Genomic DNA, 22,071 nt, shown 5'->3' on the forward strand with positions numbered 1-22,071 from the left:
AGCCTTATAACAGCGATCTCGAATGTCTATCTCCCTAAATAACGTCTGCCAGGCTGATCGGAATATGATGAAACTTGGTAGGGTTGCTAGGAATAATATACTTAACATGTTTTTTTGGGTCTGGTTGCGATTTTTTGGTTTTGTGCGAAGTTCTGAAACGACCCTCTATCGAGCTCTATACTGAAGCCTTATAACAGCGATCTCGAATGTCTATCTCCCTAAATAACGTCTGCCAGGCTGAGCGGAATATGATGAAACTTGGTATGGTTGCTAGAAATAATGTACTTAACATGTTTTTTTGGGTCTGGTTGCGATTTTCTGGTTTTGTGCAAATTTATGAAACGACCCTCTATCGAGCTCCATACTGAAGCCTTATAACAGCGATCTCGAATGTCTATCTCCCTAAATAACGTCTGCAAAAACTTGGTAGGGTTGCTAGAAATAATGTACTTAACATGTTTTTTTGGGTCTGGTTGCGATTTTTAGTCTCACAAACTGTACTACTTGTAATAGAGGTGGAATATCTGCAAGGGGCCAGGTTGTGATTCCCATTCATTTAGAAAAAGATTCGGTTCCGAACGTATCTGTGCAGTCATATCTTTGGGAGAGTTCATTTGTCAAGGATAGATTCCACGACTTTTCTTGCGATTGCGAGCCTGAAGATGCTCATTTGACCCATAGAATGTTCTATTTACAGCTCCCTGTAGCATTATTAGTTATGGTCGAAAGAGGCAACGGCGTAGATAATACAGTTCTGCATTGTCCTGTTAAAATTAACGAAACTCTTTTCTTATCAAATATGTTGCCAGGTCAGTATAATAAAGATGCTTGTGTGTATCGTCTTGCTGCCGTTCTTGTTCATCATGGTAAATCATCTACGTTTGGCCATTATAACTGTGCCATATTCAATGATCTAGGTGAAGGGCTTAAATTTGATGACAGTAAGCAAGTGCCCGTATCACTTGAGAAATATATTAATTCGAGGGAATGTAAAGAAAACTGTCGTATGTTGGTATACATTAACTCTGTTGCTCTAAGAAATGCAACGCCAACTACAAATGCGCCTTGGGAAAAAGAAATGAGCCCCATCGATAATAAAAACGTAGAAAGAATTCTTTTCGGATTTGAGAATAGCCCCAATGAAGTTAATCTCCCTGTCGAATCATATAGAACCATTGCCTGTAATGAAAATTTGCATGGTGATGTTATCTCTACATTTTTACAACATCTAGCTTTTAAATTTTTTGGCAAATCTGACATTGAAGTCTTGCCATCACAGGTTTTGACAGCCATTCTGGAAAAAAGATCCACCGGACACATTTTATCAAATTCTATCGAGGAATACCAACGAATTCTTGGGGCAACTATTGTCTTTTTTCCATTTCACCAAACGAGAAAAGGCTCACCAGGGCACTGGAGCATTATTGCTTTGTACCCCGAAAAAAGGCTGGTGGTACATTGTGATTCAGCAGCAAGTGACGGTGGCGAGGAAAATGCCTTCTTTGCAATTAATGTTTTCATTTCCAAATTACTTTCCGTTGCAAAAAAAGAATCAGAAATACCTAACTGGGTCTATCTTTCATTAACCGAATACGGACTCCAGCAGCAATTCGATACACACAGCTGTGGGGTATATACATGTGTAAATGCTTATTGTCTGGTTACTTTGACGGATTTCGAGATTTTCCAAACTGACCTTATACCGATAAGATATTGGATAGGGAAAGCTTGCATCGATGGCGCAGAATATGTAGGTAGAAGAAGGTCCACGAATGCCACTGTTTGGGGTGCAATAGAAACAGACGAGCGAGAGATTTCAAAGCATAATTATCATGCAGATCGTAACTGCAAACCTTTTGCTACGCTAAAATCAATTATAGACTCGCCCGATCTCTCCGAAAACGTTGCTACTATTGAAACAATATCAGATGACGCAGAAAGTAATAACAATCCTAGGGAAGACACTAGTTTGACAACTGATAGCAATACAGATAATGATACAGACGATGCCAACGATAATGACACAGACGATACCAACGATAATGACACAGACGATACGCAGGAAGACATGCATTTCAGATCAAAAAAATTCCGCAATGCTTTTCTAAGCTATGCAGAATCAGAATTGGAACCATTTTTGACACGCTTTAATAACGATACTGCACCCAAAAGAAAACATGACAAAAGGAATTTATCAGAGCGGCTGACTGCCCTTATCACCCTTGGTAATAAGGAATATGAAGAATTTGCTAATTTCGAGTTACATAATTTCTTTTACAAAACATTCGGAAAGTCAATTTGGCGCATCATGTCTCGTTACACCGCTTTACTCATCGAGATGGTAAGGACAGATAATGACTCTGTAGCAAGCCTCCAATATAAGTTTAAATATAACATAGAAAGATTACTTGGTCATACTCGCGCAAATCTAACAGATCTGTTCTTGTTTCCAGAACAACTTACTCATTTCGTAATGAAAGAATATCATCTCTCCTTTAAAGAAGCGACTGCAAAACTTTACTCTACCGAACAGCCTAGAAATACGGTGTTCTTTAATGCAATTAAACACTCATAGAACCCAGTGACTTTGCTTTCCTATTTCCTCGAATCCTCGGCAGTATTGTAAATGATCATCTGTACAGTGACACATTTGTGAAAAAATTGTAAAATAAAATGAAAACAGAAAGTAGATTAGAAACGTAATATATTTCATTAGTTTAGACGATATTGAATTTATTTCAACACTACGCATTTTAAACGGCTGTGATGAAGCCCCGTATGAAGGAGCAGTATATCATTAAAATCTACTTCATGTTTAACATTTTGTTAATTGACCAACGTTCTTGATACATTATTCAGCAATTAGTTATAGTTTAAATAAATTTTGTTTTCACATTAATACCGTTTGAAAGCAAATGTTGATTGATTGGCAAATTCCCGCGTAGTAGAATAATAATTGTAAGTTTTCCTATACTCCACGCATTTAACAAGTTGATCTTTATGGCCATAGTCCTGTTTTAGTCTACAACTTTCGTATAAGTAGTCTAAATCGATGTATCTAAATAATTTAAATGTTTATTAGTAATCAAATATGTTAAACAGGTCTTTTCGCTACAAGTTGCAAAGAAACACAAAGTATAGTAAAATATAAATATATAGACCCTTGTAACAATTAAGTGTTGTAACAAGTTTTATTCTATAATGTAAGTTCTCCTTCGATAAAAATTTTTTTTACCATTTCAATGTACTGTCAATAAATAACTCGTAATTATGCAAACTGTCGTTTGTCGTCTTTTGGGGTTCACCATAACTGATATAAAAATCTCAACCAGACCTATCAACCAGACCCAAAAAAACATGTTAAGTTCATTATTTCTAGCAACCCTACCAAGTTTCATCATATTCCGCTTAGCCTGGCAGACGTTATTTAGGGAGATAGACATTCGAGATCGCTGTTATAAGGCTTCAGTATGGAGCTCGATAGAGGGTCGTTTCATAAATTCGCACAAAACCAGAAAATCGCAACCAGACCCAAAAAAACATGTTAAGTACATTATTTCTAGCAACCCTACCAAGTTTCATCATATTCCGATCAGCCTGGCAGACGTTATTTAGGGAGATAGACATTCGAGATCGCTGTTATAAGGCTTCAGTATGGAGCTCGATAGAGGGTCGTTTCATAAATTTGCACAAAACCAGAAAATCGCAACCAGACCCAAAAAAACATGTTAAGTACATTATTTCTAGCAACCCTACCAAGTTTCATCATATTCCGATCAGCCTGGCAGACGTTATTTAGGGAGATAGACATTCGAGATCGCTGTTATAAGGCTTCAGTATGGAGCTCGATAGAGGGTCGTTTCATAAATTCGCACAAAACCAGAAAATCGCAACCAGACCCAAAAAAACATGTTAAGTACATTATTTCTAGCAACCCTACCAAGTTTCATCATATTCCGATCAACCTGGCAGACGTTATTTAGGGAGATAGACATTCGAATTCACTGTTATAAGGCTTCAGTATGGAGCTCGATAGAGGGTCGTTTCAGAACTTCGCACAAAACCAGAAAATCGCAACCAGACCCAAAAAAACATGTTAAGTACATTATTTCTAGCAACCCTACCAAGTTTCATCATATTCCGATCAACCTGGCAGACGTTATTTAGGGAGATAGACATTCGAATTCACTGTTATAAGGCTTCAGTATGGAGCTCGATAGAGGGTCGTTTCAGAACTTCGCATAAAACCAAAAAATCGCAACCAGACCCAAAAAAACATGTTAAGTACATTATTTCTAGCAACCCTACCAAGTTTCATCATATTCCGATCAGCCTGGCAGACGTTATTTAGGGAGATAGACATTCGAGATCGCTGTTATAAGGCTTCAGTATAGAGCTCGATAGAGGGTCGTTTCAGAACTTCGCACAAAACCAAAAAATCGCAACCAGACCCAAAAAAACATGTTAAGTACATTATTTCTAGCAACCCTACCAAGTTTCATCATATTCCGATCAGCCTGGCAGACGTTATTTAGGGAGATAGACATTCGAGATCGCTGTTATAAGGCTTCAGTATAGAGCTCGATAGAGGGTCGTTTCAGAACTTCGCACAAAACCAAAAAATCGCAACCAGACCCAAAAAAACATGTTAAGTACATTATTTCTAGCAACCCTACCAAGTTTCATCATATTCCGATCAGCCTGGCAGACGTTATTTAGGGAGATAGACATTCGAGATCGCTGTTATAAGGCTTCAGTATAGAGCTCGATAGAGGGTCGTTTCAGAACTTCGCACAAAACCAAAAAGTCGCAACCAGACCCAAAAAAACATGTTAAGTACATTATTTCTAGCAACCCTACCAAGTTTCATCATATTCCGATCAGCCTGGCAGACGTTATTTAGGGAGATAGACATTCGAGATCGCTGTTATAAGGCTTCAGTATAGAGCTCGATAGAGGGTCGTTTCAGAACTTCGCACAAAACCAAAAAATCGCAACCAGACCCAAAAAAACATGTTAAGTACATTATTTCTAGCAACCCTACCAAGTTTCATCATATTCCGATCAGCCTGGCAGACGTTATTTAGGGAGATAGACATTCGAGATCGCTGTTATAAGGCTTCAGTATAGAGCTCGATAGAGGGTCGTTTCAGAACTTCGCACAAAACCAAAAAGTCGCAACCAGACCCAAAAAAACATGTTAAGTACATTATTTCTAGCAACCCTACCAAGTTTCATCATATTCCGATCAGCCTGGCAGACGTTATTTAGGGAGATAGACATTCGAGATCGCTGTTATAAGGCTTCAGTATGGAGCTCGATAGAGGGTCGTTTCATAAATTTGCACAAAACCAGAAAATCGCAACCAGACCCAAAAAAACATGTTAAGTACATTATTTCTAGCAACCCTACCAAGTTTCATCATATTCCGATCAGCCTGGCAGACGTTATTTAGGGAGATAGACATTCGAGATCGCTGTTATAAGGCTTCAGTATGGAGCTCGATAGAGGGTCGTTTCATAAATTTGCACAAAACCAGAAAATCGCAACCAGACCCAAAAAAACATGTTAAGTACATTATTTCTAGCAACCCTACCAAGTTTCATCATATTCCGATCAACCTGGCAGACGTTATTTAGGGAGATAGACATTCGAATTCACTGTTATAAGGCTTCAGTATGGAGCTCGATAGAGGGTCGTTTCAGAACTTCGCACAAAACCAGAAAATCGCAACCAGACCCAAAAAAACATGTTAAGTACATTATTTCTAGCAACCCTACCAAGTTTCATCATATTCCGATCAACCTGGCAGACGTTATTTAGGGAGATAGACATTCGAATTCACTGTTATAAGGCTTCAGTATGGAGCTCGATAGAGGGTCGTTTCAGAACTTCGCATAAAACCAAAAAATCGCAACCAGACCCAAAAAAACATGTTAAGTACATTATTTCTAGCAACCCTACCAAGTTTCATCATATTCCGATCAGCCTGGCAGACGTTATTTAGGGAGATAGACATTCGAGATCGCTGTTATAAGGCTTCAGTATAGAGCTCGATAGAGGGTCGTTTCAGAACTTCGCACAAAACCAAAAAGTCGCAACCAGACCCAAAAAAACATGTTAAGTACATTATTTCTAGCAACCCTACCAAGTTTCATCATATTCCGATCAGCCTGGCAGACGTTATTTAGGGAGATAGACATTCGAGATCGCTGTTATAAGGCTTCAGTATAGAGCTCGATAGAGGGTCGTTTCAGAACTTCGCACAAAACCAAAAAGTCGCAACCAGACCCAAAAAAACATGTTAAGTACATTATTTCTAGCAACCCTACCAAGTTTCATCATATTCCGATCAGCCTGGCAGACGTTATTTAGGGAGATAGACATTCGAGATCGCTGTTATAAGGCTTCAGTATAGAGCTCGATAGAGGGTCGTTTCAGAACTTCGCACAAAACCAAAAAGTCGCAACCAGACCCAAAAAAACATGTTAAGTACATTATTTCTAGCAACCCTACCAAGTTTCATCATATTCCGATCAGCCTGGCAGACGTTATTTAGGGAGATAGACATTCGAGATCGCTGTTATAAGGCTTCAGTATAGAGCTCGATAGAGGGTCGTTTCATAAATTCTTACAAAACCAAAAAGTCGCAACCAGACCCAAAAAAACATGTTAAGTACATTATTTCTAGCAACCCTACCAAGTTTCGTCTTATTCCGCTCAGCCTGGCAGACGTTATTTAGGGAGATAGTTTTTGCATGTTTTCAAATTGGGGTTTCCTCGGAGCTTGTTGCTAGTTGAACAGGATGTTCGAAATTGGTAGTTTTTCCCTTGAATTTGCTGAAAAGTTGAAGGAAAGGTACGTTTCATGTTGTTTTGAGTCGATTTCGCTAACTTGTTTCTTCCTTAGCGCCTGAAATCAGTTCAAATCAGGTTGTGATGTTTCACTGCGAATGTCTATTTTACGCGAACATTTAGGCCGTGTACAAAAATTTTCGATGTTTTGCCTTACCTTTTAAAGCATAGCGCGTCTTAATATAAACAAGATACACGAATCGACAGAGAATCCAGCCAAGTTTCCCACTATGAAATATCTTTTTATTATATCTTATGGTTTTTTTGTAAGAAGCAATCAAAGTCCGAATGTATACTCGAATGTCTAACTGAATGTCTAATCGAATGTCGCTCGCTAAATAGCGGACCAAATCGGTGACGGATGTGTCAAGATAGCAAAGTAGACATCATGTGATTACCTCGTTTCTGCTCTATACCTCGTTTAGTGTTTCCATTCTGTCCCTTGCGTTTGCGAACAAAATATTGAATTTTAATGTCAAAATTTGCCATAAATTGAATTGAAAAACAAGTATTTTGTGACCTTTTTTAATTTCTTCATTGAATTCATATTTTTACACGATATCCAATCAGAAATTAAAGTACAGGGTATAAATAAATAAAAAGCTGATAATGCAAGACACAATTTAAAAATTTGTTTAAAACTAGGAAACAAGCAAACGTATGATCTTCTTGGGAGTTGCAGGGCCCGCAGTGACGCATTTACCCATGGGCCCACTGGGCCCGGGCCCGGGGGTCCCCTAAAATTCTTCGACGGGCCCTGTGCAAAATTTTAAAAGCCTTTTAAGTGCTCTTGGTTTCAATCTTGAATTTGAATGGAGCTAAGGGCCTCGTGATGGAACGAATTCCATTTTAAGAATGGAATAAAGGGTGTGGTCAGAAGAATTTCCAGCTCGCTTTGCTCGCAGGGGGCCGCATATTTTGTTTTTACCCCAGGACTTTTGAAACTTCCGCTTGTCCTGGTTGGAGCTTCCCCCAATGCAATGACTGCAATTAGTGTCTTATAGTTGGAAGATTATGTTTTATTATGTTTAGCCAAGTACTGTGCACGTGACACAAATTGTTGGCATATTTGAAGGGACCCTAATCAACTTTGGGCCCAGGGCCCCAACAGGCTTAAATACGGCCCTGAGGGCCAGCGCCATAGGGGAGGGGGTGGATGGGCCATGCCCGCCACTTTTCTTGCTAACTATAGGTATAAAATCACCCTTTTAGGTATTAAATAGGTAAACCCTCTTTTTGCCCCCCTCCCTACTTTAGAATCGGTGGCATGAGCCCTGATCATGTTTTATTTGGGGTTTACTGAGCTCTTCAAATGTCTTTTTTAATCTTCATTTAAACTAGTAGAGCAAGGGAATTGTTGAGAAGCCAAAGAAGAGACAGTCTGTTCAGTAATGAAGTATGTGCATAATATTGAAGCATTCACACGAAGTTAACATTAATAAGGCGATTAATCCATTAATTTCTGTCATGTGATTTTTTGCTATGTGACTCTACTTGGCAGGGATCGCCTTAAATTCGGTAGATATTTCATACCAAGCTTTAAGGCCATAAAGGTGGAGTCCCTTCGGGTACACTCAAGCTTAAGTTTAGGAATGTCAAGATTTCTTTTGTTTCTTGTGTTATAACTAGAAATTTTATTCAGCCTGAGATCAGGCTCTCGAGGCAGAGGAGGCTATTTTTCCATCCGAGCCTGATCTCAGGCTAAATTTTATTCCTCTGATTGTACTTTTTCCAAAGGCTCTCGCGGGTACTGCCTATTGGCTGAAGCCTGGTTCACACGTGTGAAGCAAGAGCGGAAGCAAGTGAAGTAGGCATGCGCAGTTAAAACTTTTTGAATAAAGCAAGGAATGAAGCAAAATGTGAGATAAGCCTGAGCAAGTATTTTTAAACCAATTCATGTAAGAACCATTCTATTTCTTAAACCTATGTCAAAAGGCATATTAAAGAGCTGAATTTTACTGAATTTCACTTTAACAACGATCCCTTATGCTTTTTTAAATAAACTAACAAAATAAGGAAGCTGTAAAACTCTAAATGCAACATATATTGCTTACTTCACAACACTGTGTTCGATGTTTTTTATAAAGATATGGAAAAGTTGTCAAATTCCGAATTATACCTTGCAATGAGTACAAACTAGCAAAGATTTCTTATCTTTTCTTAATTTCCCATCTAGAATTAGAACTATAAACAGGACTAGATGCTACTTCAAAATTCGTGGTACTTCAATAGCCATTAATTTACCAAAAAAGCTGTGACATCATATCAGTAAATTCCTACCTTCTTTGTGGTTACTCTGACTGAGTAAAAAAAGTAACTCTATTGTCAAGATTCTTATTCCTAGAATTCTAGCTTTCAGACCACCCTTTCTCAGAGTTTTTGCCGAACTCACATGATATATGTTTGATCAACTGACTGAGCCGGCGGGAAAGCAGCTCATACTTTCAAAAGTAGTTTTTTTGTTCTTATCCCTAAAATTCTTGTCGGACTTTCGTTAAGAACAAGGTATTTTTTTGTAGCTTCTGCAAGTTTTTCTTCCAACACGTTATATTTGTTTAATGCAAATGATATTTTACCACGTGACTCGTTTCAAAGTGTACGTGCTGCGTACGACGCTCACACTAAAAAATTTATTGAGCAAGCATGACGCAAAGGTGAAGCAGATGCAGTAGTGAAGCAGGATTATCAAAATCTTTTTTGTATTCTTGCGTCACCGCATGCTTCATGCTTCATGTTTGCTTCACTTGCTTCGTGTGTGTTCACACACCACTTGCTTCTGCTTCAGCTCTTGCTTCACACGTGTGAACCAGAACCAGGCTTAACAGATCGATCAAAAGCGTTGATCTGACCAACGCTTAGGCAATCACTGGTCAAAGGGTCCCTTCGTTTGGCATTTTAAATAACTGAGGATGCCTTTTTCTAAAGATGCTGAAGCGTTTGCAGCTTAGTATTTGGCAGGCTGCCCCACATAGCATTCCCGTATCGGAGGCGACTTTCAATCAACGCATGGGTAACTTTGCACAGCTTAGAATGCGAAAGACAAGGATTTTAACTGGCTCATTAGCTTCGCTGTTACTCAGCTCCGTCAGAGATCCTAAGATGTGTTGAGTACCTATTGTTTTTAAATTAATAATCGTAGAATTGTTGTCGCTTACTCTGGCAAGAAGATCTTCATTCGGCTTGGTTTAGGCATTTGCCGGTATATGATATGGTAACTTAGTCTCGACTACGCTAGCTGAAGATGACCTTGTATTACCAATAGCACATGTTTGGTAAAAGATATTTTGATAAGTTGAATACCCAGTTAAGCTACTCCTATATCTCTAAAACTCTTACACTTACTTCTGATTGTTGTAGACCTCTTTAAGAAACACATGGTGTGCTCATCGTTTAATACTTGTAAAACACAGTGACAATAGTAACAAACAATTTAATACTTGACAACTCCCCCTTCACCCATCATCTTTACCGCTTTGCCATGACGAAAATTTTCCGAACAATTCCAACGATTTTTATCAATATGCATTAGCAACATGCTTGTGCCTAATAAGCGTATCCTAGCCCAACCTGCAGTGCTGTATTCAGCTTCTTGAGATGCAATAGAAGTAAATGATGTCACCAATCCACTTCAATACTTGCGGCTTCTCTAGCTCGTAGTAAGAAAGGGGATTTTTAAGGTCTAATAAGACGATGCATGAAGTAATTATAGCGCAATTATTTTAGTGACAGAGGATGCTTTAACATTAAAATTAATGAAGAAATTTCCGATAGGCCCCAATTCCTGAAGCTTTCCAACAAGTTGGCTCATGAATCCACGCTGTCCTTTGAAACTTTTTGAAATGTGGTTTCAGTTTTTTTCACTCACTCATTGTTTGCGTTGACATGGGTAGGTTTCAACGTATTTTTTATTCATTTGTAACTTTAAAGATTATGGTCAATGTCAATGGTGCATCCTCGGGTCCTTGTTAATGTTTTTTCCTCAGTGGTGTCAAAGTAAGAATAATGCCCTTTGCGTAAAATCCCTACATGCAAAAGGTCCTTCAAAGATCCCCTACCAAGAAAGGATAACCATCCAGTAAATTGGCCATTATTCACTCTCATAGCGAAACATCTGTCTTTCCTTGTCAAAGATTAAAGTTGAATAAAGATTACATCCAAAAAACAGACATTGGGTACCCCAGTAATGTGAATTTAAAGAAAAGAATCAAAGAGTAGTTAAACCTTATTCCCCTTTTTGCAGTTCAATAATGCAAAGAAAGTTTGTAAACAGACATTATGCATAAGCATTAACCCGAAGAACTTTTTGTAGGTTCTTGATAAAGTCTTGAAAAAGAATCCCACTATCAATAACATGACAAATGGAATGTACGGTACACTCTTCGACCATTTAGACGCTGTATTGGACGATAATTGTTGACAATCCTTTTGCTTGCTCCGTGTGATCCCTTGTATTTTAATACTCTCAGACTGTTGATCTTGATGAATAAAGATAATTTTATTGCATGATAAATAAAGAGAATAATCTAAAGATTTTGTGACAAAAAGCTTGAGATGAAAATAGCAGCATCAATGATTTGAGGTTTATGGCAAACCTTGTCAAAGACTTGAACTTTCAAAGCAGCAAAAAACATAGAAGGCACAATAACATGCTAAAGAGCATCGAACCAAAAATGGCGAAATGGCATTCTTTAATGGCATGAATCGAAAAAAGCTTTTATTCAAATTTAGAGGATACTGCCAAATTCACCTTGTTCATTTTTCATATTTCCAATAATTTTACTCTTTAACTAATGTATGCTGCTCGAAGTGAGTATCAGCAATGAGCTACTTTATTGACAGATTTTATCCAAATGTAGTCAGTTGAACATTTTCATCCAGTTAAAACAGAAAGTGATGCTCTGTGACTCTCTTTCTTGCTGGCTATGGTCTGATATTATCGTCACCTTACTTTAGAATGACTCCAATATTGAATTGGAAAATGCTTCTAAAAATATTTTGCAAAGATCTAAATAAGCCTCAAGCCTCCTAGGTATGAGATTTGTGCCTAAAATATGAAAGGATAACAGGGATGTGGGTTTTATTCAGCATAACAGGAATGTAGATTTGTGTCACTATATTCAAACAGTATGGTAACTGACCTGACTCTGGCAAAGTGGGACAGTATTTCTGAACACAATCCATTTGACGGCTTGGTTACAACCGGGCGTAGTCAAAGATCCATCGTAAAAAAAGAATTTACTTGTATCAGAAGGCATCAGGCAATTGAGATCCAGTTTATATATTTCCGTTTTTTGTCCTAGAATCAATTTATGAAACGTGAGTAGACAGACACAGAAATTATTGGCGAATAGTTTCATTATTGGCGATAAATCCCGGTAACTGGCGTTCAATTAGAAGATAGTTTGTTTTTTCTGGTACCTTGCTTTTTGATTTGATCCAGAGAATTGAATATTGGTAGCAAATCTTCATTTTCAAAGTCGTCAATCTAAAGCACACAATAAACATTGTTAAAATTGGTGGTTAAAATAAAAGCTGGTAGATATCAGAAAGCTTTTTGTATCACGAGTGAGTTATCCAAACCAAGTAGCACATTATTCTCCAATTTTATTTAAGCGAAATGCAAATCTTCTCCCTATTTGTTCTCATATCCAGGTAGGCTTCAAAAAAGTAACTTCACGTCATGTCTGTTGTATAATGGAAAGAGATCAATACTTTTAGAGTATTTCATGAGGGGTGTTTAAGTTCTCTTACGTTTACAACCATATGACCATTCAAATGTTATTTAAACTATTCCTAAAATCAATGAAAGCCTCCTATCAGTTTGAAATTTCACAACTTTTTCCATATTAAAATGCTCTCAAATATAGAGCAACTGAAGTCAAGAAGAGTACTTACTGATATGAAGCTACCAAGCACAAGAAGGCCATCCCTGTGCTTCTTTGCCTCTTTTGCTGTTCCATATTTAGCATTCATATGCACGAAATGCATCTGCAGTAATCACAATGAAAGGATTTTACATTGATGAAAAACATCACCTTTTTACACGTTTTTTCATCCGTTGTCTGTGGTTGTTATCTGGATTGTGCTGAATGTGCTGAATGTGTAGTAATACACGTGATTACCATAAATGGAGTAGAATGGAGGACACGGTTTACCGTTTGTCTAAAAACAAGACAAGACAAGACAAGACAAGACAAGACAAGACAAGACAAGACAAGACAAGACAAGACAAGACAAGACAAGACAAGACAAGACAAGACAAGACAAGACAAGACAAGACAAGACAAGACAAGACAAGACAAGACAAGACAAGACAAGACAAGACAAGACAAGACAAGACAAGACAAGACAAGACAAGACAAGACAAGACAAGACAAGACAAGACAAGACAAGACAAGACAAGACAAGACAAGACAAGACAAGACAAGACAAGACAAGACAAGACAAGACAAGACAAGACAAGACAAGACAAGACAAGACAAGACAAGACAAGACAAGACAAGACAAGACAAGACAAGACAAGACAAGACAAGACAAGACAAGACAAGACAAGACAAGACAAGACAAGACAAGACAAGACAAGACAAGACAAGACAAGACAAGACAAGACAAGACAAGACAAGACAAGACAAGACAAGACAAGACAAGACAAGACAAGACAAGACAAGACAAGACAAGACAAGACAAGACAAGACAAGACAAAGGAAAGACGTAATCCACCGAGGCAGCCTGTCTTTGACGTACCTCGCCTGGATATCTTCGACGGTCACGCGTGTGTTCCGAGCCACGGCGGTTGTTGCTTCCCCAATGAAAATGAACTTGAAGAGGCTTGAACGTCTGACCTATGCATATGATATTATCGAGATTAAACATTGGAGTCAGCCCAGAGCTTTAACAACAGCAACAACAATAACAAAGAAAATCCATAGCTGAGAAAGTAGTTTGTTTTGGTGATCGAAAGCAAGTATAAGATGATATGGTTCTATGATTGAAAGATTTCTAGATGGATATGCTAAAAGACTCTTGCTTAGGAAATCTATGTGTTATCTACGTCAATGACCTTCAGATTTCCATTTGAAGTTCTACTGTCTCCATGTTCTTTTGGTGACACAAGATTTCATCTGGGATCAGTATTCATTCCCTAGATTCTAGTGAAAACAATTTCTAGGGTGGTCAAACAGTTAGCACAAACAGTTAAAACGTTTAAAATGAAATTTGTCAATTTTTGCCTACCCCTTTGGTCAATGTAACCTTATCCGTAAGATAATTAGCTGTTAAAACAAAGCCACGAAAGTAAAGCTTAATTTTTGAAAACATAGGATACTTTGGATTACGTCAATCATATTTATCTTTATGTTTTCAAAGCGTGAATATATGTTGTGTAAGAAGATATTCGTAGCAGTTGTTGGCCTCAAAGATTGACTTTTAGTAATAATTGTAAAAAATAGAGAACTCATTACGCGATACCAAGCCAAATGTTCCATCCTCAATTAGTATCAATCAATTTTTTATCTATCGTTTTAATCTGCAATATGATATAAAAAAGCACAAAAGCATTAATCGTAAGAAAATACCATAACATAATAGGTAACTTACATGTTTGCATAAAATGTTCCAAAAGAAACTATTGTAGTTCTAGCGGTTGGAAATGAGAATACAAATTTGGGAAGATTGGCATGTCGAAAGTTTGGAATTTCACCCAATATTCAAATTTTTTTATTGATATTTTGTATATTTGTCTTCATTGTCAAATAAACTTACCAAAAACGTGAAGATGAAGGTTTCCGGTGTTGCTTAGTGTGACTTGAGCAGAATGTCCATTGTTTGCCAATGAGAACCTGAGATCTGAAGGCATCTCATCATAGTTATTTTCAAGTCTTCTTCGCCGATACAATGTCCTCCTCGTTACTATATTGATGGGTGATTGCCGGCTTTTTCCACAATTAGGGTATTCTTCTGCCCAATGGCTTGGACCTCAGAAGAATATAAAACACAGTAAAATATTGATTAAAGCTTTAGATATATTTTTTGCATTAGCCTAAGCTAATTTTCCTGAGACCTTGAATGAATTGGCGTAAAATCTGTTTGAAGTGAAAGTAAAAGTGATAAAAAGACTCCAGGTATTAAAAGCACTGTCTATTTATTCATCATTGCCTTTAAAGATTGGATACAATATTCTTACAGCTCCTGGGTATCCGAAAGGGTTTAGCTGATTCGCAATACAGAATACAGTCCAAAATAGTAGCTTACCATTTATTCCACTGTAGCTCCAATGAGATGAGCCAACTAAAAAGGAAAGAAGGAAGCGATAGCTCTAACTGCAAACCTGAAAACTCGTTAAGGGCTATAGAATCTAAATATGTTAAATTGCACATTATAGCTATTCATCAACGGGGTAGAAATCCGCTGTTTCATGCAATCTTTGTGTAAAATCAATTTATATCAAATAATCAGTTAGCTGGGTTTCTTTTCAAGAAATCGCAACTAAAAGATCTGTTTATTGCTTCTTATTTAATTGGTTACAAGAAGTTGTCCGTTGGAGTCATATTAATAGCGGTAGCTGCATAGCTAAAGCCGCCATCACACTTCAACAGAGCAGAAATCTGAGTCCAAAAATCATACATTTCTTATCCTATCCTTTCTTTAATCTTTTTAACATATAAAGGAAACCTACAGAATTGTTGTTCTAGAAAGAAAAGTAAGCAAATGGAGAGCAAAGGATTGTTAGAGAGCAAATAGAGATTTTAGAATGCAAATATTTTTAGAGAGCAAATAGAGAGAAATGGTCAGTTTTAACTATCATGCTTACTGTGTTGTGACTTATGCCAGGCAATAAGAATATGCCTAAATCCAAGGTATTTAAAAACAAGCTGCATTACTGCCATATCCGATCAGCGCATATCCAAAAAATGCCTTCTGAATCAATACAGTTAAAAAACTCGTCTTTACAAAAGCTTGTTTACTTTTGGTCATTATCAGACACTTTATCTAAAGGGTGTCGGACAAAAAATGCTTCAGTATGCTATGATTCCGCTATTTCGTGCCATCTCTGAATACACTCATTTTTTTATAAGAAACTGGCCATAAGAAACGAGTACTGGACAGTCAGGAAAAATTAAGAAACTTAAGTACTCGAAGCAATAAAATTAAGAAACTATTAAATCGTGATAAAACTGAGAACAACAAAATTTTCTAAAGTCCAAGAACATGATTGCCCTGTTGGCCTAGAATTTAAGACACAAGGGATGAATATATACTTCCCACATCAAAATACAGCATCAGAACGGAAGCGAATTTCTTGACGTTATGAAAAGGTCAAGAACATTTCATAACATCATTCATGAGATCATGATTTAGAAACTCTTAAGAAACAATGAGTATTGAAATTTCCAGAACATCAAGAAACTGGAGTACTCAACATCGACTTTTGTTTCTTATAAAAAATGAGCGTATATATTGAAAGAAAATTTTGTTACATATCATGATGAGTTGATATACAAACGATGACATTGAAAACAGAAACAACGTACGTGCTAGGGCACTGCAACAGCCTATCGCCAACAGTACCTTTAAAAACATCTTCTCTGACCCACTTCTATGGCCACCTTGCGAAAGAAAGACAACACAATTCTTAGTAGGAGCAATTTACTTCTTTGAATGCATGAGCAACTGTTGGAGAGACAAGTGAGCAAAAATCTTCAATTGAATGAGGCAACCCTCCGTCCTGGAGATTCTGAAGATCTATTTGAATGGAACAGCAGTTAAATAAAATGATGAACAATGGAGAAAAGGTTGATTGCCAATGCCTGGAAGCATAAATATTCTGTTACTAAGCTTCGTATTGGGCTGTCAGCTGTCAACAATGTTGAAATGGATCAGAAATACTTAATCTTGCCAAAATCTCAATTCATATAAATTCTTGAGACATGGGAAAAATTTTGCCTGGATCGATTGGTTGCTCAAGCATAGCTTTGTTATTTTTTAAGTACATCTAACTCAACCAGATATGCTGTGCTTCAATAATTTTTTTTTGGCTAAAAGGATTTCATGTTTTAAGGAGGAAGCTCCTCCGTCAAACCAATTCCTCCTTTGCCAAAATAGCCATGGCAACACGAGAAATCACTAAATTTTTTGAAGATTTAGCCCTTATTTTGACAACAGTCATCAACGGTCTCGAAGTGATTAAACCCTAAACCCCTGGTCAACTCTTCCTAACAAATGACTTTGCTGCTTTAAAAAATTCGAGCTCACAGGCCTTGTTTTGAAATTATATTTGTTCATTTATATAACTGGTTCAAAGTTCTCGATTTTGCCGAATCTTTTTTGTGTATTATCTTATGCTTTGCTATGGTAATTAAATAGTAATTATGTCAAAACTGTAATAAAACAAAATACTAATTTCGGTACATTCGGATTTTGAACCTTATTTCAGTTAATGAACAATAACTGTGACCTTCTGGCCCTCTGAAACCCACCATTTTTAATCAATTTCTAGAAAGTTGCCAAACCAATTTTATATTCGTTGTGTTCATAAAACCACTCATAGAACAGACCTTGAGAAATGCATCTCCTCTGAAACCTTACCAGAAGAAAATGTTGTTTGAGTGATTGCAGAAGATAGTTGATAGTATTAGGCCCGTTACTATTCGCAATATACTTTAATAATTGCAAAGTGAAAGCGTTTGCTGATGATTTGAAACCTTTTGTGCCGGTGTAATATGCGTTTTGGTACCCTATGCAAAAGTGTAACATTGTGAAACGCAATGTGTTACAAATCATGTTGATTTATCATGGTGTGATGTTAGGACACAATGTGCGTTACAAATGGAACACAGTGCTTCCCGAACAATGCGTTTCCTATATAAAGGAAATCAGAGCACCGCTTGTAGTTAGCACCGCCTTGTTAAAAATTAGTTAGATTGCTCCTTACATTCTGAACAATACGGACCAAACCTGAATGCAAAGAATATAAGAGCCAAAGCACAAGAACCGTATCCATAAACTCAGTTGCTTTTGTACCCTCTTTTCTTTTTTTACAAAAATTAAATAACTTGAGGTCAAGCTTTGTTTATACGTTTTAGTCAAACAGGCCAAACTTTCCTTGGTTGTATGTAGAACCATTTCGAAGAAATAATTTAGAACAAGCTGAGGCAGAATTACAGCCAAACTTTAAATTTGAACAAATTTACGAAACCCCCTTAAAAAGTGTAATTCGAAAATGGCTCGTTTTGGTTACCTCTTCTTTAACCTCTTGGGTACGTTTTTGCATAACCAAAATTGCCATGCGTTTGTGTACCCGGACCGAAATGCATGCTAAATTCTACCATTCGTTTTGGTTACCTATTGTTTAAGTGCTTGGGTACCTTTTTGCATAACCAAAATTGCCATGCGTTTGTGTACCCGGACCGAAATGCATGCTAATTCTACCATTCGTTTTGGTTACCTATTGTTTAAGTGCTTGGGTACCTTTTAGCATAACCAAAATTGCCATGCGTTTGTGTACCCGGACCGAAATGCATAAGGTTACCGAAACGCATATGACACCGGAAACAAAGTCGAAATCCAGTCTGACATATCAAATATTTGAAAATGGTCGAAACAGTAGCATCCTTCACTAAACACAAACAAATATCATGTGCTTTATCTTGGCAACCAAACAGATATTTTAACGAGATATGATCTTCATGATGAAAAGAAGAAACATTGTGATATCGGCATCTCAAAAGCCACCGATGTAAAAGACCTTGCTGTTACCGTTAATAATAAGCTTAAATTTGATAAACAAGTTGCTGAACGTGTAAAGAGGCAAATGGAATCCTTGCATCAATAAAACGAACCATCGAATTCATCAACAAAGAAGTATTCCTAACCTTATACAGGAGTTTAGTTCGAACATTACTGGAGAAGGCTGGAGCTTTATCAAGCCTTAATCTAACTAAACAAGTTAAAATGCTGGTTAAAGTGTACAAGGTTGTACACTTTAACTTGTATACATGATCATTAAATAAAGAAAATTATTAAGTTAAAGTGTATAACATCGTTCCACAAATCTAGTAAATAAAATCAAAGTCGGTTCATACGACAATTGACTAAGAACATTAGACTTATCTTCACTTTAATAACAAAAGAAAACGCGGTGAAATGATATTAAAGCTGTTAAATGGCTTTATGGATACTGATCCATCCCTGCTCTTCTAATTGAACCAGAATGACACAAGAGGACACAAGTCGAAACTATTTAAGAAATGTGAAACTTAAACATATGCAGAACATTTTTCACACAAAGAATTGTGAATGACTAGAACAATTGAACGATGCAGTCTTTTCCATGTACTCTTCCATCCGCCGGTATTGCGATATCAACCATTATACATTTTTTGTCCTATTTATCAATTAATTATTATGTCTGGTCTCCTTGCCTCTATCACATTGTCGCACTGTATGTTTATATCCCAAAGCAATTTTACACCGTCATTTTCAGCAGTTCCTTCTGGCTTATGTTCATACCATTTCCCCTTATGTTCTAATGCATTCTTCTTGCACAGTTCCCAATGAATTTTCTTTGCAACATTATCATGATGTCTCTTGTATTCTTTCTGAGCTAACTTCTCACATCCACTTATTATGTCTTGCACACTTTCTCCTATTTTTCCACACAATCTACAAAGGGAACTGTCAATACTCTTATCAATGTAGTGCTTCACATAATTTGTTCTGATCGCTTGTTCCTGTGCAAAACACAACAACGCTTCTGTTTCAAACTTTGAATCACTTCTGACTAGCCAATTCCAGGTTTTGTCCATATCTACCTTCTCTGGCGTTTCCCTGATGAACTTTCCATACATTCTTTTACCCTTCCATTTTTCTTTCAGTTCCTGAGTCTTCTGTCGTTTGAATTCGCTCATGCTGATAGTACCTTCTGTCTCTATCATCCCTGATAAACAAACCGCCTGAATTAGCTTTTCCCCGGACTTCATTACGTACAAACTCAAGCTAGTCTCCTCTCCACGGACACAGTGTTCTATGCTGATCAACCCTCTGCCTTCTTCATGTCTCTTCAGCCCGGGGGAGGGGGGGGGGTACTTAGTATATTTTGCTGACGGAATGTGCGCGTCTTTCCGGGTATCATTTCCAGCAATTTATTCTAAGGCCGGGTGTCTGTTCAACTGATAAAATCTAAAGCCCATTGGATAATTTGAATACAAATGTGAGAACTAATTTCTTTTACAAAATTGTCAAAATTTACATTGTCTTGACACCCCCAAACAAACTTTTAATATGAGCCCCTATATAGATCATACATGTATTTGTCGTACTATGTAAATTTTCCAAGTTTTTTAAGTCTTCTACATTCTACATAAAACTTCACATTATCATACTAGTTGTATTTAATGGAAGAATTTGGAAAACCAGAAACTGGCCATCTTTCTTGATAATTTATTGATACTATCAAGTATGTATATAGGTATGTTTCAAGGATGATACTATCAAGGTATATTGATACTATCAAGTATGTATATAGGTATGTTTATTTATTTCCTCTACGGTCTCGTCGTACTCATCTTTACTCACTAAATCTCTTTCTTCGTACTCTTCCATTATCCAATTTTCCTCAGTCGTCCAAATCAAGTCTACGCTCTTCTTCTTTCAATTTTGATCTCTGCCTCACAAAACCCAAACTTGGCGCGCAGCGCCATTCACATATAAAAATTGTTTACCGCGCTTGCGTGAAGCCAACAAATGTTGGGCAACCCAACAAGGCCCAACAACACCTTGAGTAATGGGGATTATTTTAATCACCATCCAACAGCCGCCAACATTTTTGACCAGTTTCAAATTGATCCAACATTTCACCCAACATCTCTCAACAATGTTGGGTGACCCCACATGGTGGCCAAACGACCAACATTCGAGCCAACATGCGAAAAGATAATTTTTGTTTCTTTCTTTATTTAAAGTTGGTACAATTTTCAGCTAAGCTAATTTAAACCAACTAATTTAAATTACCAACGCTGAATATAATATAAATCAAATATAACCGATGTTGCTAACATATTCCTTACAAAGATTACAAGTACAATTAAATGATATAAATTCTGAAATTTGTTTCTTGAATATTGATAAAGTAGGGGAGTACTTTATCTCATTTGGAACTGAGTTTTATATTTGGCTACATCTGTATGATACGGTATTAAATCCATATATTTTGTAATGTGGCTCCGCTGTTTTGAATTGGGAGTTTCTTAAGTAATATGGGCATTCATTAATGGAAAATATTTCATTCATAAAAGGTGGATTCAATCCGTTAAATGTTTTGTGGAATGTTAGATGAAAGCCAGCAATTAAAGTTCAAGGAGAAACAATAGCAACGTACAATAGCAACCTTATTGTTTTTTGTTTCTTTCAATCATTCATTACAAACCCTCTTGAAGAGCCATATCTGACCGATTTTAGTCATTTTCGTCGTTGCTTTCATTCGTTTTTTCCTTGTCTGTAGATGTGATATGCAGTTACAAACACGCCCTTTGCTGCATTGTTTCGCCTTGAGCTTTGTAACGAATGTGCTAGCCTTAATCAAGCAGATACGGACTATCGTTCGACTGAAGAGCGCTTCTTTTAGCAGTTAGTTATTAAGATGCTTGAATTAAAACATTAGAGATGTGGTAAGATAAAAGCATTCAGAATGAATAAGCAGTTTGCCTTCCTTCCCTGAGGTAATTTGGGTTGAAAAAAAAACTTTATCAGCAATCATAAACATTGCATGAAAAGAAATTTAGCTTTATTTTTTACCTAAACTTAGCTTGATAGTTTATCTTTTACAAAATTTCTACTCAAAGCAGAACAAATCTGACCTGAAGAATAATGTTTGCAGATCTCTTCAACTGACCAACCTTTCAGCTTCGTAGGATTCGTGTTCTGTGACAGGGACAAAAGGGGTTTCTTAAATGCTGTATTTCTGAACAATGCATTTAGAAACGCCCAGACAGGATGAATTCAGTAAAGCTCAAAACCATATCAGCAAATTCTTAGCATTACTCTTTCAACAATAGACTAGCCAAAAACATTTTTAAGAGGATTAAGATTTGGTTCTCATTTCTGTCAAAGTACAAACTAGTTACTTCTATAATGTGCAGTTATGTAAGCAGTACGACTTTTTGGTACGAAGCAACTGAAAAAAAACAATTAGGTTCTTAATAAATATTTCAACTTTGATTG

At 37.0% G+C, this 22,071-nt stretch overlaps 1 protein-coding gene across 1 annotated transcript; it reads right to left on the minus strand.

The window, feature by feature from the left end:
- Positions 1-11,141: 11,141 nt before the first annotated feature.
- LOC135683408 (carbonic anhydrase 2) lies at positions 11,142-21,791 on the minus strand. The gene is made up of 9 exons (XM_089109327.1): positions 21,708-21,791; positions 16,386-16,460; positions 15,106-15,141; positions 14,617-14,829; positions 13,600-13,697; positions 12,751-12,843; positions 12,274-12,340; positions 11,994-12,151; positions 11,142-11,330 (listed from the first exon to the last, which is right to left on the minus strand). Exons 2-9 carry the CDS (start codon positions 16,432-16,434, stop codon positions 11,199-11,201), a joined length of 846 nt encoding a protein of 281 aa, XP_088965453.1. The 5' UTR covers positions 16,435-16,460; positions 21,708-21,791; the 3' UTR covers positions 11,142-11,198.
- Between the last annotated feature and the right edge of the window lie 280 nt (positions 21,792-22,071).

Source organism: Rhopilema esculentum, chromosome 7 (genome assembly GCF_057945365.1).
Source record: "Rhopilema esculentum isolate cy_ngs chromosome 7, ASM5794536v1, whole genome shotgun sequence".
Lineage (NCBI taxonomy): Eukaryota > Metazoa > Cnidaria > Scyphozoa > Rhizostomeae > Rhizostomatidae > Rhopilema > Rhopilema esculentum.